The sequence below is a fragment of the Cryptomeria japonica genome, chromosome 9 (assembly GCF_030272615.1).
Source record: "Cryptomeria japonica chromosome 9, Sugi_1.0, whole genome shotgun sequence".
NCBI lineage: Eukaryota > Viridiplantae > Streptophyta > Pinopsida > Cupressales > Cupressaceae > Cryptomeria > Cryptomeria japonica.
The window spans coordinates 212,860,008-212,874,872 of record NC_081413.1 but is presented as its reverse complement, the minus strand read 5'-3'; the positions used below and the strand labels follow the sequence as shown (position 1 = coordinate 212,874,872).

The window sequence follows — 14,865 nt, the reverse complement described above, 5'->3', positions numbered from 1 at the left end:
AATCCTTAAATCATTTTACATCCGTTGAGTTAAACCATAGTAAACCCCCCTTAGGGTTGATTAAGTAAAATGCTTTTATGAAATTGATTTAATCTTGAAGAGATATTGATGATTGACAATTTGGTCAAGGGTGACACTTATGATAGGTGTTAGGATGTAGTTGTTTAGGCCACAAACAATAGGCCATCTTGAGCCTTTGTTTAAGTGCTACCACCGTGGGTAGCAACCGCAGAGAAACTGTCTGGGACATTGACCCTAGAAAGGGTTGCATACCCACTAATCAGTTTACATCAAACCATAGAGTAGAAAATAGAACTACATACTTTACGCCTTGATCCCGTGTCGAAGCGGATATGTAGGCAGTCTTGGGACGAAGTTGTCCCTCGTACTCAGGCGTTCGTGGGTGGGGTCTAGGCTTGGTAAGAAGAAGGATTGAGTAGAATCCTAATTTGAAAGATAAGTATAATAAAATGGAAAAAGTAATTCAATGCATACTCGGAAGGAATCATGTATGGATTCGCTTGACTTCCCGAGGCTTTAAGAGCCAAATTCCGAGGCAGAATTCAAGCTTGTATTATGTTATTTAATTGCTCCTAAGGACGGCGACCTCGGTGCACTTCTGTTAGAAGAGTGTAGTACTTAGTGAGTGGCTCAGGACCCGAATGGTCCCGATGAGTCTAAGTCTCTGGCCAGAGCACCTCCTATCCCGATTGGATAGATGCCTATCCTGTATTGGATAGATGTAATCTTATGTCCCGTATGGACAGATGCCTAACCCGTATGGTTAGATGCTCATCCCGGATGGATGAATGCCTAATCCAAATGGATGGATGCCCAGAGTATGCGATTGAATCAAACACAATGATTAAATTAAACAAAAAAAAAAAGAATGGTCAATTTTGTTGGGTTAATTAAGGTGGGTTATTATAGTGTTCTTGAAATCTGTTGATGCCTCCAGCAAGGTGAAAAATGCAGAAACATTGGCTGGAATGTTGGAGCATGTCATCATGGAGGTGGGGGTAGAGAATGTGGTGCAAATCATCATAGATAATGCAGCAGCATATGTGTCAGCAAGTAGAATCCTTTTGAATTATCACCTTTAGGCATTAGCAATATTTTCATTTGTTGTGGGCTTTGTTTTACTTGGTTGCATATTTATTAAGAATAAATTCTTCTTTTGAAGGAAGAATCCTCCAAGAGAGGCACCCCACTCTTTTTTGGACACCTTGTGAAGCACATGTCCTTGACCTTCTTTTGGAGGACATAGGAAAACTTGAGTGGGTGACTCCAGTTGTGGAAGATGCAAGGAGGATCACCAAATATATTTACAATCACCCTTGGGTCCTAAATTTGATAAGACAACACACTCAAGGGAAAGATTTGGTGAGAGCTAGTGTCACAAGGTTTGCAACGATTTTCTTGACGTTGCAAAGCATTCTTGCTGCATTGACTTCTTTGAAACAAATGTTTGTGAGTGGAGAATGGCTTAACTCACCTTATTCAAAGAAGCCTGAAGGAGAGGTTGTCGCATGCATAGTCTTCGACAACCAATTTGCACAAAGGGCTGCAGAGATTGTGAAGGTTGTTACTAACTTACTTCAAAACTTTAATTTTTAAATTTTAGTTATTCTTGATTCAAGTCTCTCATTACTAATTTGTAACTTCATTATTTAAATTTTGATCTTTTTGTAATTTGTATTTTTCAATTGTTGGTGTCAGAGCCCTTGGTTCGAGTTCTTCGCTTGGTGGATGGGGATAAAACCCCAATGGGATATCTTTATGAGGCCATGGATAGGGCCAAGGAGTCTATCAAAAATTACTACAAGGGGGATAGGCTCAAATTTGATCCCATTTGGGAAATTGTTGATAGGAGGTGGAACAATCAGCTCCACCAACCCATTCATGCAACAGGGTACTTCCTCAACCCTCGCTTTAGGTTCGGGAGTTCTTACTCAGATTCAAATGTAGAAGTCATGGAGGGCCTCAATACATGCATTGAGAGGATGGTACCTGATGTTGAGGAGAGAGACCTCATTGTGAGTGAGCTCCAAAATATGAGGGAGGGAGGGGTAAGCTATTCTCTTCAGAGCTAGCTAGGAGAGGAAGAACCACTCAAACCCCAGGTATAACATTTGCCATTTGGATTTTGGGATCTAAAGACTAAAATGATTGATAAATTATGTTTTATCTTTTCTCTTTGCTTACTAACTTTTCCATTTTATTTATTTTGCAGATGCTTGGTGGCAAAATTGGGGTGGAAACACCCCACATCTCAAAAAATTTGCCCTCAGAGTCTTATGTCAGCCTTGCAGTTCATCCAATTGTGAGCGCAATTGGAGCTTGTTTGAAGCAATCCACACGAAGAAGAGGAGCAAGTTAGCGCAGAAACGGCTCAATGACCTTGTCTACGTGCAATATAATCTTCGATTGCACGTAAGGAAGGTAGAGGAACTAGAAGGTCGTCCAATTGACTTGGATGATATAGATCCTTACAGTGATTGGACATCACGGGAGCAGCCTCCATTGTTTTCCGTCACTGACATCACTCATTTGGAGAGGCAGGCTATGGAGGAGGGGGGTGGATTTGGTTTCAGGCTGGATGACATTGAGGAGGATGAGGATGAGGATGAGGATTCATTGCCAGTGCCAGAAGCAGGTGGATACATAGCTTCATCCAAGATGGAGGATGAGTCTCAATCAACCATACCGAGCGAGGAGGCACAGTCACGCTCAGTCCCACAGCAGACTTATACGACTAGACTGTCTAGACCCTCTAGTTCTACCTCTCCCCAAGTTTTTACTAGAGCTGGGAAGAGGAAGTTGTAATTGTAATTTGTAATGATGTATTTACTTTTGTTTTTACAAAAACTATTTAGTAATTTACTATTTTGCTTCCAGGCTTCTAGCCATCAGCATTCCTCATGAGGATGCGATTTTGTAGACACTTTGCATTTAAATATATCTAGAATCAGCTTGTTTCTTTTGTGTTATCATTTATTGACTCATTGGATGCATCTTCTCATTAAATTTTGCAAAAAAATGCATTTTTTACTAAGTTTAAGTGTGTTTTTAAGTTGCCGAGTTTTTCCCGAATTTTCGCCGAGTTTTTTTCCCAGGGGCTTGGCGAGTCGAGTCAAGCCGCGATTAGTTCAACTATTAGTACTACTACTTAACCTTACAAAAATAGAGATATGAGAAAGAGAGTAATGCAGATTATCCCAATAAGAACATGAATTTCTGCTAATAACCAATCTACAGGCTGGAATTGCAAAACGAGCAGCCTCAGAAAACTCTAAAAAGCTCACAACTCTCTCAATACACATCCAAATCACCCCAAATCAATCCCAAACCCACACTAGATTAACTGCAATGACAACCAACCCAAACCATGATACCATACTCCCTTTATTGATTTTGCACGCATCCCAATGCAAAACAAAAAACCACGCCTAGCCTAAGAATTTCGATTTGGTCTAGGAAATTCAAAACTCAATTAAAAATGCCACAAACTTACAAAGTATATCGCCATTACTGGGAAGGATGAAAGAGCCAATACCCATAACGGTCAGTCGCTTCAGCAGAGAGGTGTGATCGAAAATGCACTTCAGCCACAGGCAAACCAGCAAGTCACCAAAATCGTCCCAACACCAAATATGACTATGACATGCTCTGAGAATGTAGAAGATAACAGCACACAGCTAGGTACTATGTTTCAAGTACGAAACCGGGAAGCACTAGGGAGACGCGCTCCGAAGCCTCAAGTTTTGTCGCCAAACCGGCAGCATAACATTACAAATTTTCAAGATGATCCAGAATGGGAGCCCAAGGCTCTTATTTATAACTTCACACCATCAAATCCAAATGCAAATTGCTTCAAACTCAACTTCTTTCATTTGCATTTCATTCCACCTCACGTGGACCCCAAGAGTGGTGCCATCTTCACAAGTCAATCCTCACGCCATAAAGCAAGGACCACGATATTCCACTTAGCAAACATTAGAGATAAAAATGAAATAATATCTCTCTTAATATTTTCGACATCCCCTTATTAAACATAAATTTCGCCAGGCACTTAGGAGATATTAGACATTAATCCCAAATACAATAAATCAGTAGCAATTAATCAGATTAATTAAATATTAAACCTTAGGATAAGGAAATAATATTTAATTGTGTCACATATGATTCTTGTATTGATTATTGTCAAAACTAGGATGAAACTGAGCCAGGAAGACCACTGAACTGCTACAGGATCAGGACCATGTCCACTGCCAGAAATAGAATTATGCCACACTGCCACTTACTAAAAATAGTAAGTCAAGAACTAATGCTCCGAAAAGCATGATCTTCACGCCCAGTGACAAAGCATGGAGAGCTCAGTAGGACAGTATCCTCGAAATAGCCATTCCCTGACTTAATAAAAAATAGTAAGTCCTCGCCTCATCAATGTTGGACCCCTCATTCTTCATTTCACCTAGCCTACGGGTCTCGGAAATAGGCTAATGGACCACTGGGAGGTCATCAACGAGAAGGGGACATTACAATCCGCCCTCCCCAAAATTGCTTGTCCTCAAGCAACTGTAAGGCTGGATGCAGTAAAATCTCCTCATTTTCCCATGTAGCATCCTCTGCTAGTAGATTTTTCCATTTGATCAAGTATTCCCTGATCACTCTTCTCCTCAAAGATCGTTCCCTGAAATCAAGGATAGCTTCAGGAACCAAAACCAACTCTCCCTCTTCATCAAACGGAGGTAACTCAACTAAAGCAACAACATTATGTCCAAGAGCCTTCTTAAGGCGAGACACATGAAATACATTATGGATCCTGCTGCTTGCTAGTAATTCCAACTCATACGCCACTTCTCAAATCCTCTTACTGACTCTGAAAGGCTCATAGAACCGTGGCTTCAATTCTCAACCCCACTCTTCTTGAGAGTAGACTGTCTGTAGGGTTGGAGCCTTAAATAAACCATGTCGTCCACCTCAAAGGTGCGCTCAATTCGTTGTTGATCAGCATACAACTTATGCTGATTCTATGCATGCTGGAGATTGTTCCTCAGAATCCTCAAAATATCTTGGCTTTATTGCATCATATCCCTTGCCTGAGGGGTTCTGCTATCACCAAATACCAAATCCGCGAAGCTGGGAGCTTCATAACCATATAGTGCCATGAATGGTGACATCAGGATGGACATGTGATAGGAGGAATTGTAACAATACTCTCCTAGGTGAAGCCATCTCACCCATGTATTTTGTTGCTTCGAGACATAGTTTCTAAGATAACCTTCCAACCACTTATTCACTATCTCGGTCTGTCCATCAGTTTGAGGATGATAACTGGTGCTTGGAGTGAACACAGTACCACACAATCTGAAAATCTTCTGCCAGAAAGTACTTAGGAACTTGCTGTCCCTATCACTCACAATGTTCTTCGGTAACCCATGTAATCTGAACACCTCCCAGAAGAACACTTCAGCAACTTGAGCTGCTGTAAAAGAACTGGTGATGGCAAAGAAATGAGCAAACTTTGTGAGTCTGTCCACCACTACATAGATACTATCCTTCCCTTGAGCCCGAGGCAACCCAGTGATGAAATCCATGGAAATACTTTCCCATTTTTTATCGAGAATAGGCAAAGGTTGTAACAAACCAGCTGGTAGAGTGTGCTCATCTTTGTTCCTTTGACATGTATGACACTCCTTAATGTACTTCAAAACATCATTTTTAAGTCCCTTCCAAGAAAATCTCTCCCGGATATGCCCGTATGTTTTGAAATAACCTTGGTGACCAGCGAGGGGGATGTCATGGAAAGTCTTCAAAATCTTCTCTTTTAACTTAGATTCAGCCACTATGAAGATTCGTCCCTTGTACAGTATCAATCCCTCAACCAATTTGTACCTTTCATCATGAAAAGTACCTTCTATAAGGCTGGTTGCAAACTGATTTTTGGCATAATCAGCAAGCAACAACTCTCTCCAATCAGCAATAGACTCGCATATTGAGCTTAAATGGGGCCTTTTGGATAAGGCATCTGCCACAACACTGTTTTTACCCTTAACATACTCAATATCGAAATCGTAAGCCTGCAGCTTACTCACCCATTTCTGTTGTCTCTCATTCAAATCTTTCTGATGCATGAAGTGTTTAAGGCTATTGTGATCAATCTTAACAATGAATTTACTCCCCACCAGATACTACTTGAACTTTGCAAGGGCATGCATTATGGCAAGCATTTCCTTGTCATAAATTGAATACAGTCTTTCAGGACCTCTCAATTTCATGCTCTCAAAGACTATAGGATGCTTATCCTGCATGAGGACTGCACCAACACCTTCTCCAGATGCATCACACTGTAGCTCAAACGGCTAGGTGAAATCAGACAATGCTAAAACAGGGCAGGAACTCATGATCCTTTTAAACTGCTCAAATACTATTTGTGCCTTTTCGGACCATTCAAAAGCTCCTTTCTTTGTAAGATCTGTGAGGGCGGCAGCCAACTGAGAATATCCCTTCACAAACCTCCGATAAAACCCACACAATCCCAAAAATCCCCTCAAATGTGTTATGTTCTCGGGAGTAGGCCAGTCAATGATGGCTCTAATTTTTTCAAGATCCACCTTCACACCACTTGCACTGATAATGTGACCAAGGTAGAGCAACTTTTCCATCCCAAACTCACATTTGGACTCCTTGGCAAACAGGGATTCGATTTCTAATTGCTTAACACTTCATCCAACTGCTGTAAATGTTCTTTCCAAGATTTGCTGAATATGAGTATGTCATCAAAGAATATCAAAACAAACTTCCTTAGCTGTTCTTGGAAGATTTTGTTTATGCATGATTGAAATGTAGTGGGTGCATTAGTCAAGCCAAAGGGCATGACTAGGAACTCAAAATGCCCAAAGTGGCATCTGAAAGCAGTCTTCTCCACATCTGATGCTCTCATTCTAATCTAATGATACCCCGACCTGAGGTCAATCTTGGAGAACACCACTACCCCATGTAGCTCGTCAATGAGCTCATCAATTCTCGGAATAGGATACCGATTCTTGATGGTTTTCTGATTCAAGGCTCTGTAATCCACACACATGCACATGGTCCCATCCTTCTTTCTCATCAAAACAACAGCCGAAGCAAAGGGGCTTTTGCTAGGCCGTATGTAACCCATGTCAAGCAATTCCTGAATTGCTTTCTCAATCTCATCCTTCTGCTTCTTAGTATATCGGTAAGGAGTAGTCATAACTGGCTTAGCTCCTTCTTCAAGCTCAATAATGTGTTCGGCACCTCTCTCAGGGGGCCTGCCAGGAGGTGGGTTTTCAAACACCTTGCTTCTCTTGGTTATCAAAGCTTGAATGTCTTCAGGATAGTTCCTATTCTCTTTTTGTGGTTCTAAGGGCATGACCATGATCTTACTTCTATTCGTGATCATTGCTTGAATATCAAAGGAATAGCTGCCCTTGTCTAGCAATGGATTTGAAGGCATTATCAAACACTAAGCTGCCCACTCCACCTGATTATGGCGGATCAGCCTTTCCATCCTTTTCAAGGATACCACTTTAAGTCCACCATGCGACATTCCTCTCAATACTACCTTCTTCCCTTCAGATATGAATTTCAGCTCCATGGTTAGTAAGTTTAGTGTGATCTCACCAAGAGATCTCAGCCATTGAATCTGGAGGACTGCATCATCAGTCCCACCAATGCTCACCACAAAGAAATCATCTCTAATTTCATGATTTCCCAACTTCAGAGACATGTTGGAAATCATTCGGTTACAAGATATAGTGGAGCCATTTGCTACCATGACTTTGAAGCCCTCAACTTCCTCTGCCACTAGTCCCCTTTTTGCAACAATCCTCTCATCAATGAAATTGTGTGTTGCCCCTGTGTCAATGAGAACAATGACACGATGCTCTCCAATCACACCCCAAACTCTAAAGGACTCATTTTTGTGAATGCTCGAGAGTTGAGCAACCACTCCTCTATCTTTTGACCCAAATTCAAGCCCTTCAAGAGCCTCTTCATACTCGCTGTCCTCAACTTCAATTTGTTGTTCTAAAATTTCAGAATCTGATCCATCTACAGAATAGCACTCCATCTGATGCAAATTCCCTTTTCCATGACACTTATGTCTGGGGGCCCAAGGTTCTCTGCAAGAGTAACAAAGATTCTTCCTTCGGAGCTCTTGACGGAGCTCATCATCCATATGAGGGAACCTCTTGGTCTGATTCGTGAACTTCTTCTTATCCTTTCTGAAAGGGAAAGGCTTGGACCGAATTTTACTCCTTGGGGCAGCCAACTCCATCCTTCGAGATTTTTTAATAGCTTCTGCCAAGGTGGGCGGATCAAAAGCTTTGACCCAACCTTTCAAAGCTTCCTCCAGTCCTTCAGTGAAAAGGACAACCAACCGCTTCTCCGAGATGCTACTTACAGTGACTAACAGGTTTGGGAATTCTATCACGTAAGTGTCCAACGAACCTTGTTGCTTGAATTGTGCAAGTTCTCTAAACTTCACCTCTAGATCCCTGGTGTCGAATGTCTCAATCAGCTTGTTGGTGAAATCAGCAAAGGTGGTGATTAAGTTATGACCAAGGGTGACCAACCCATGGTACCACCATTCGTGGGCCACTCCATCTAAGTGCAAGGTAGCAAACTTGATGGCATCCTCCTCCGGCATAGGCCTCAAGGAAAGTAATTGTCCAACTTCTGTACCCATGCTCTAGTGGTGCTCTTAGCGCTTCCATCAAAGTGTGCTAAGGTCACTCTTCCAAGAGCTTGCTGATAATCTCTTGGGGCAGCAGACTTATAGTCATTCCTCCTTCCTCTCTTCATTTCTGATTCATAAACTGATCCAGAGTTAGGATATTCGGATCTCACCAAGAAGAGAAGCATGCTCCATGTAGCTGTTTCTTATTTCATCAGCTGTGGGTATTTTTGTTTCAGCTTGTTGTACTTCTCTTGGCAGAAATACAGGTTGTAAAGGTCTTGGGGCTGAACCTCCATTGTTACTCTTGTTGTTACTCCTGCTTCCATTGCCTATAGGAGCATTAGAAGTGCTGGCTTCCGGTCCATTATTGGGTCAGTTAGGGGTCCCAACAACGTTCTAGTTAAGCTTGGCCAGCAATAGAGACATCAATGTCCATCATGGCATTGAATTGTCTCGCAGCCTTCTTATCAAGTGCCTCATTCGGTTCTGTAGTCTTTTTTTTTTTTTTTTTTTCAAGGCCAACAATAACCATCAACAAGAAGTTAACCCGTTAAGGTTAGAAATCATAAACTGAAACATGCTGGGAAAGTAACCCTTCCACTTTCTGATCACCAAGTGCCCAATGTGGGAAGGTGAGAGCATACGGTGTTGAGGGGATCATTTGCTTAATTAACTGAAAACAAAGCAATGCTTGGGCAGCAAGCCAGCCCCTTCCGCTTATCCAGTGGGAAAGCAAGAAAACTTGGCAGTGAACCAGCCAAGTGGGATACACAAAAATACGAATCACTCAACCGCAATATTTCAGCGGGAGGACTGCAATTACATAACAACCTCAACTCGACCGCTTATGCAACGGGAGGACCATTACACATAGATATCACTCGACCACTTATGCAGTGGGAGGACTGGAATTACAATTTTGCTTGATAATAGGCGGCAAGCCAGCCTCTTCCACTTTTCAGCGGGATGAGAATTACAAAACAGAACTGGTTAGTAGTACTACTACTTAACCTTACAAAAATAGAGATATGAGAAAGAGAGTAATGCAGATTATCCCAATAAGAACATGAATTTCTACTAATAACCAATCTACAGGCTGGAATTGCAAAACCAGTAGCCTCAGAAAACTCTAAAAAGCTCACAACTCTCTCAATACACATCCAAATCACACCAAATCAATCCCAAACCCACACTAGATTAACTGCAATGACAACCAACCCAAACCATGATACCATACTCCCTTTATTGATTTTGCATGCATCCCAATGCAAAACAGAAAACCACGCCTAGCCTAAGAATTTCGATTTGGTTTAGGAAATTCAAAACTCAATTAAAAATGCCACAAACTTACAAAGTATATCGCCATTACTGGGAAGGATGAAAGAGCCAATACCCATAACGGTTAGTCGCTTCAGCAGAGAGGTGTGATCGAAAATGCACTTCAGCCACAGGCAAACCAGCAAGTCACCAAAATCGTCCCAACACCAAATATGACTATGACATGCTCTGAGAATGTAGAAGATAACAGCACACAGCTAGGTACTATGTTTCAAGTACGAAACTGGGAAGCACTAGGGAGACGCGCTCCGAAGCCTCAAGTTTTGTCGCCAAACCGGCAGCATAACATTACAAATTTTCAAGATGATCCAGAATGGGAGCCCAAGGCTCTTATTTATAACTTCACACCATCAAATCCAAATGCAAATTGCTTCAAACTCAACTTCTTTCATTTGCATTTCATTCCACCTCACGTGGACCCCAAGAGTGGTGCCATCTTCACGAGTCAATCCTCACGCCATAAAGCAAGGACCACGATATTCCACTTAGCAAACATTAGAGATAAAAATGAAATAATATATCTCTTAATAATTTCGACATCCCCTTATTAAACATAAATTTCGCCAGGCACTTAAGAGATATTAGACATTAATCCCAAATACAATAAATCAGTAGCAATTAATCAGATTAATTAAATATTAAACCTTAGGATAAGGAAATAATATTTAATTGTGTCACATATGATTCCCATATTGATTACTGTCAAAACTAGGATGAAACTGAGCCAGGAAGACCACTGAACTGCTACAGGATCAGGACCATGTCCACTGCCAGAAATAGAATTATGCCACACTGCCACTTACTAAAAATAGTAAGTCAAGAACTAATGCTCCGAAAAGCATGATCTTCACGCCCAGTTACAGAGCATGGAGAGCTCAGTAGGACAGTATCCCCAAAATAGCCATTCCCTGACTTACTAAAAATAGTAAGTCCTCGCCTCATCAATGTTGGACCCCTCATTCTTCATTCCACCTAGCCTACGGGTCTCAGGAATAGGCTAATGGACAACTGGGAGGTCATCAACGAGAAGGGGACATTACATGGAATTGTTACTTTGGGCAAAAATCAGGTATAACCCAATTAAGGGGGCATTACAATTAGTATCTGATCTTTGATCCTACCAGCTTAAGGATCAAGAGGAAAATTATATGAAAGCAAGCAGAAGAACTCAAAGGGCATGAGAGAGAAAAGAGGAAACTTGCAACAAGCAAAAACTCTATTCAAAACAATACAATGAGTGAACGATTGGGAAATCAATTGAGGGCTTTCAAGGAGCACACCGAACGAACAACTCAAGCTCTCATGGAGCAAAATGAGAAGACAACACAACAACTCCTACAAACCCTTCAAAATATGAACAACACAATCAACACTCTTAGACCTGTTGTGACCTAATCACACATCACCCCATTCCAAATAGGACCCTGTTACTTTTTTGTCCACTTGGCCTTTTGGTTGTGAGCGTTTGGGTAGTCTGTCAATAATTTCCTCAAATTCCCTAGCATTTGGATGAGTATTGATAAATTTTGGCTGTCTAGAAGCAAGCATTGTCTATTTTAGGGTTTTTGTCCTATAGACTTAGGAAGTCAGTATCCTTGGGCATAATGAAATTTGGGCTAAGTGTAGAAAAGGAAATCTTTCAAAGAGTCTACTAGTGAAATTTGGGCGTTTGTCATGAACTTACTATTTTTAGTAAGTTTCATTTTGGCCCCAATTGGCCTAATTTTGAGTTTAATAAAACTTACTATTTTAGCAGTGTCTATTTTTAGTAAGTTTCATTTTGTCCCCATTTGCCCTAATTTTGTGTTTGCAAGAACTTACTATTTTAGTAATTCTATTTTTGGAAGGTCTATCCTTAGCAACAAGTGAAGCATTGCTTGCAAAAAGAACCAAAGCATCTAGTTCTGAATCCGGAAAAGTAAATGAAGAAGCAAATGATTGAATTTTGGCTATCTGGAAATCCTCCTTGGAAGGATTGAGCACAACAAAATCTGTTCTTGGGTGCTGTTCATGTGTTTTTTATGCACATGCGAACACAGAATAAAATACCTAAAGGTACCTTATCCTCTCTTGAGCAAAGTTTCCCGACTGTTGAAGATCTCGCCGAAGGATCAGTTGAGGCAACTCCAAGGTTCTTGTATGTAGGTTCTCTACTCGTGGATAAGCTCTTTGTGGTATGATGTGATTATGCTGGAATCACAAGGGGACTTACACTTGATGACTAAATGTCTGATTTGCTTTGAACATTGCTGGAACACAGGATTTCACTAGCCTAGATTTTGAAAAAAAAGGAAAAGGATGAGGGCGAGGAAAGGATCTAATTCTGACACTAAGAATGTAGGAGCATTGAATGATTTTTGATGAAATTCTAACTAAGTCTTGTTTTGACATCCCAGGACCATCTCCACAAGGTTAGTGCGATCTTCAGAGGAAAGCTTTATGATGTTCAGATCATCGCTACAGGCATAGACACCATCAGGCTGATGCATATCAGTGAAGAAGCGACGATTGAAGTTAAGCTTAAGCTGAATGATTCCAGTTGACTACACAAGGCAAGTCTGCAATCAACAAACTGCTAGTAGTATGGATATACGAATTTCACCATCAATCAAACACATTTCTTCCACTCATCTAATAAAATGAAATCAAATATGAGAAGTATAGAGACCATGTAAATTGTTGAATCGACCCATAGATTTCACCATTTCTTCAATGAAGTTTTACAAGTCTTTTACAACAACATCTTGGCAACAATCTTTGCCTTCTCTCTCTATTCTACTTTAATTGCTATTCTATCAACTGACTATTCACTATTTCTAACTATTCACCTTCTAACTACTGACTAACTATTAGCCTTTACAAATGAGGAGCCAGGGCTTATATAGCGCCCCAATACAATTCAATGGCTTAGATCAACTTGAGATCAATGGCCGAGATTTTACAATCAAAACCCTAATTAGGGTTTGTTATAACAAACTTAATTCTGACCAATGAAATAATTGCATTATTTGGACGTCTTCTCTGGAATATTCAACCAATGGATAGCCGGGGTAGGTACATCGAAGTTTGTGCCATCTTTAATGAGTCAGGTACACTGAATCTGAACATGCTGAGGTGGACCAACCCGACTGGAGGAGTGATGACTGGGATGCCACCTTGTCTAACACTTGGTTGATGCTCAATTTGGTGATGCTTTCCTTCAAATGCTGGACTGGAAGATAGATGGAGAAGGTCGTCCTTAATGAAACTGGATTGGAGGAGGTCGTCGTTAATGATGTTGGACTGGAGGAGATCGTCCTTGTCCTGGCTTGATCTTCTTTGATGAGAGTCTGCCAAGTAGTTGATCCTCTGGCTTTGGGGTCGTCATTTGATGCCTACACAAAAGATTAAAGTTAGTCTTTGAGTATAATATCTTAAAGCATAGGATCTAAGACCTTTCAAGGGAATAATTTAGACATTAATTTGAAAATGACATGATAAATCCAAGAATTATAAACTTTCAAATTAATTATGAATGAAATCAGATTTTACAAGACTTGAATTTTACAAGATTGCTATGAAATCAAAATAAGTCTTGAATAAGAACTTTAAAAAAAATTGATTCTTCATACCTCTCCTTTGAAAGCTTAACTATCAACCTTGGAAAATAAAGAAAAGGAGATCAAAATTCGCTAGATAAGGACTGAATTTCTGGTCTTCCTTTGGATGAATTATGCCTCAATCAGCCTTCAAAAGATCTTCGCTTTCCACCAGCCTCCAAACACTTAGCAAATTCTGGAAATTAGCCTCCAACTTAAAATAATTCGCTCCTCTAATCTGCTCCTCAAATTCGCATGTGAATAATGAATGAATGATTTGCATTTTGTCCACAATACACCTCCCTTATATAGGGCGCTCACCCTAATTCCTCATGAGGCCGACTTAGGTCAATTAGCAATAAAATAAAATAAAATCCCACTTAAAAGGAGGCCGACTTGCCTAAAAAGACAAAATAAAAGGCTTGAGCGCTCACCTTAATTTTTTTTAATTTTAAAATTAAATACAAGGCTTCCAAGGTGAATTTTATATTTATTTTAAGGCTTGAAAACTAATTAATTCAATTGCAAATGCCTTAATTCATGCGAACTTGCTTTAGCCTCCCCAAATGTCTTGAATTTGGCAAATTTAGTGAAAATTGAGGAATATTAAGGTTTGATCAAGGCTTAATGAAGGCTCTTTGCTCCTTAGGAATTGAAATATCCAAAGTGATGAAGGCCTAAATTATTTCAAGACTTGTTTGAACCTCACATCCAGGCTTGTTTACTTCATGAGTCAAAATTTTCACAACCTAGATTTGTAAATTCCCATGCCCTTGTCTTCACAATCTTGCAATTTACCCTTGACTCACTCTAACAAGGTTGAATGATAGGCTTTTTGATGATTTCGCCCTGGACCCTTTGGAAGGGTCAGGAGCGATTTTTCAAATTAGGACTTGAATACCTTGTTTTCTTGACTCCAAAATCTTCCAGAGGGCAAGCTTATGTTTGTTTTGACCTAATCAAAGTCTTGCATTTCAAACTTTTATCATTTCACATGAGGAAATTAGGTGAAAATGTAAATTTCGCCCTGGACCCTTTGGAAGGGTCAGGAGCGATTTTCTCTTTTTAGGTCACAATTTACCTTAGCTTGATCATTAACCTCCTTCAAGGCAATCTCCAGGGTATATTCATCTCAATCACTGAGTTGACTCATCAATATTTTGAAGGAAATAATGCTTTTTTGGGAATTTCGCTCTGGACCCTTTGGAAGGGTCAGGAGCGAAATTCTCTCCTGAGCTCAAA

The 14,865-nt window shown here is 40.5% G+C and overlaps 1 protein-coding gene across 3 annotated transcripts in view; it reads right to left on the bottom strand.

Annotated features, from left to right (window-relative positions):
• The window catches only part of LOC131044522 (uncharacterized), a 138,280-nt gene that overhangs the window by 61,735 nt on the left and 61,680 nt on the right, over window positions 1-14,865 (bottom strand). Inside the window, exon 4 of one of the 3 annotated variants that reach the window (XM_059211244.1) lies at window positions 13,071-13,419. The exons of the other annotated variants lie outside the window; for them this stretch is intronic. Coding sequence (XP_059067227.1) covers window positions 13,123-13,419 — 297 coding nt within the window. The 3' untranslated portion in view covers window positions 13,071-13,122. Of the gene's footprint in view, window positions 1-13,070; window positions 13,420-14,865 lie in introns of those variants that run through there. 3 annotated transcript variants of the gene reach the window in all.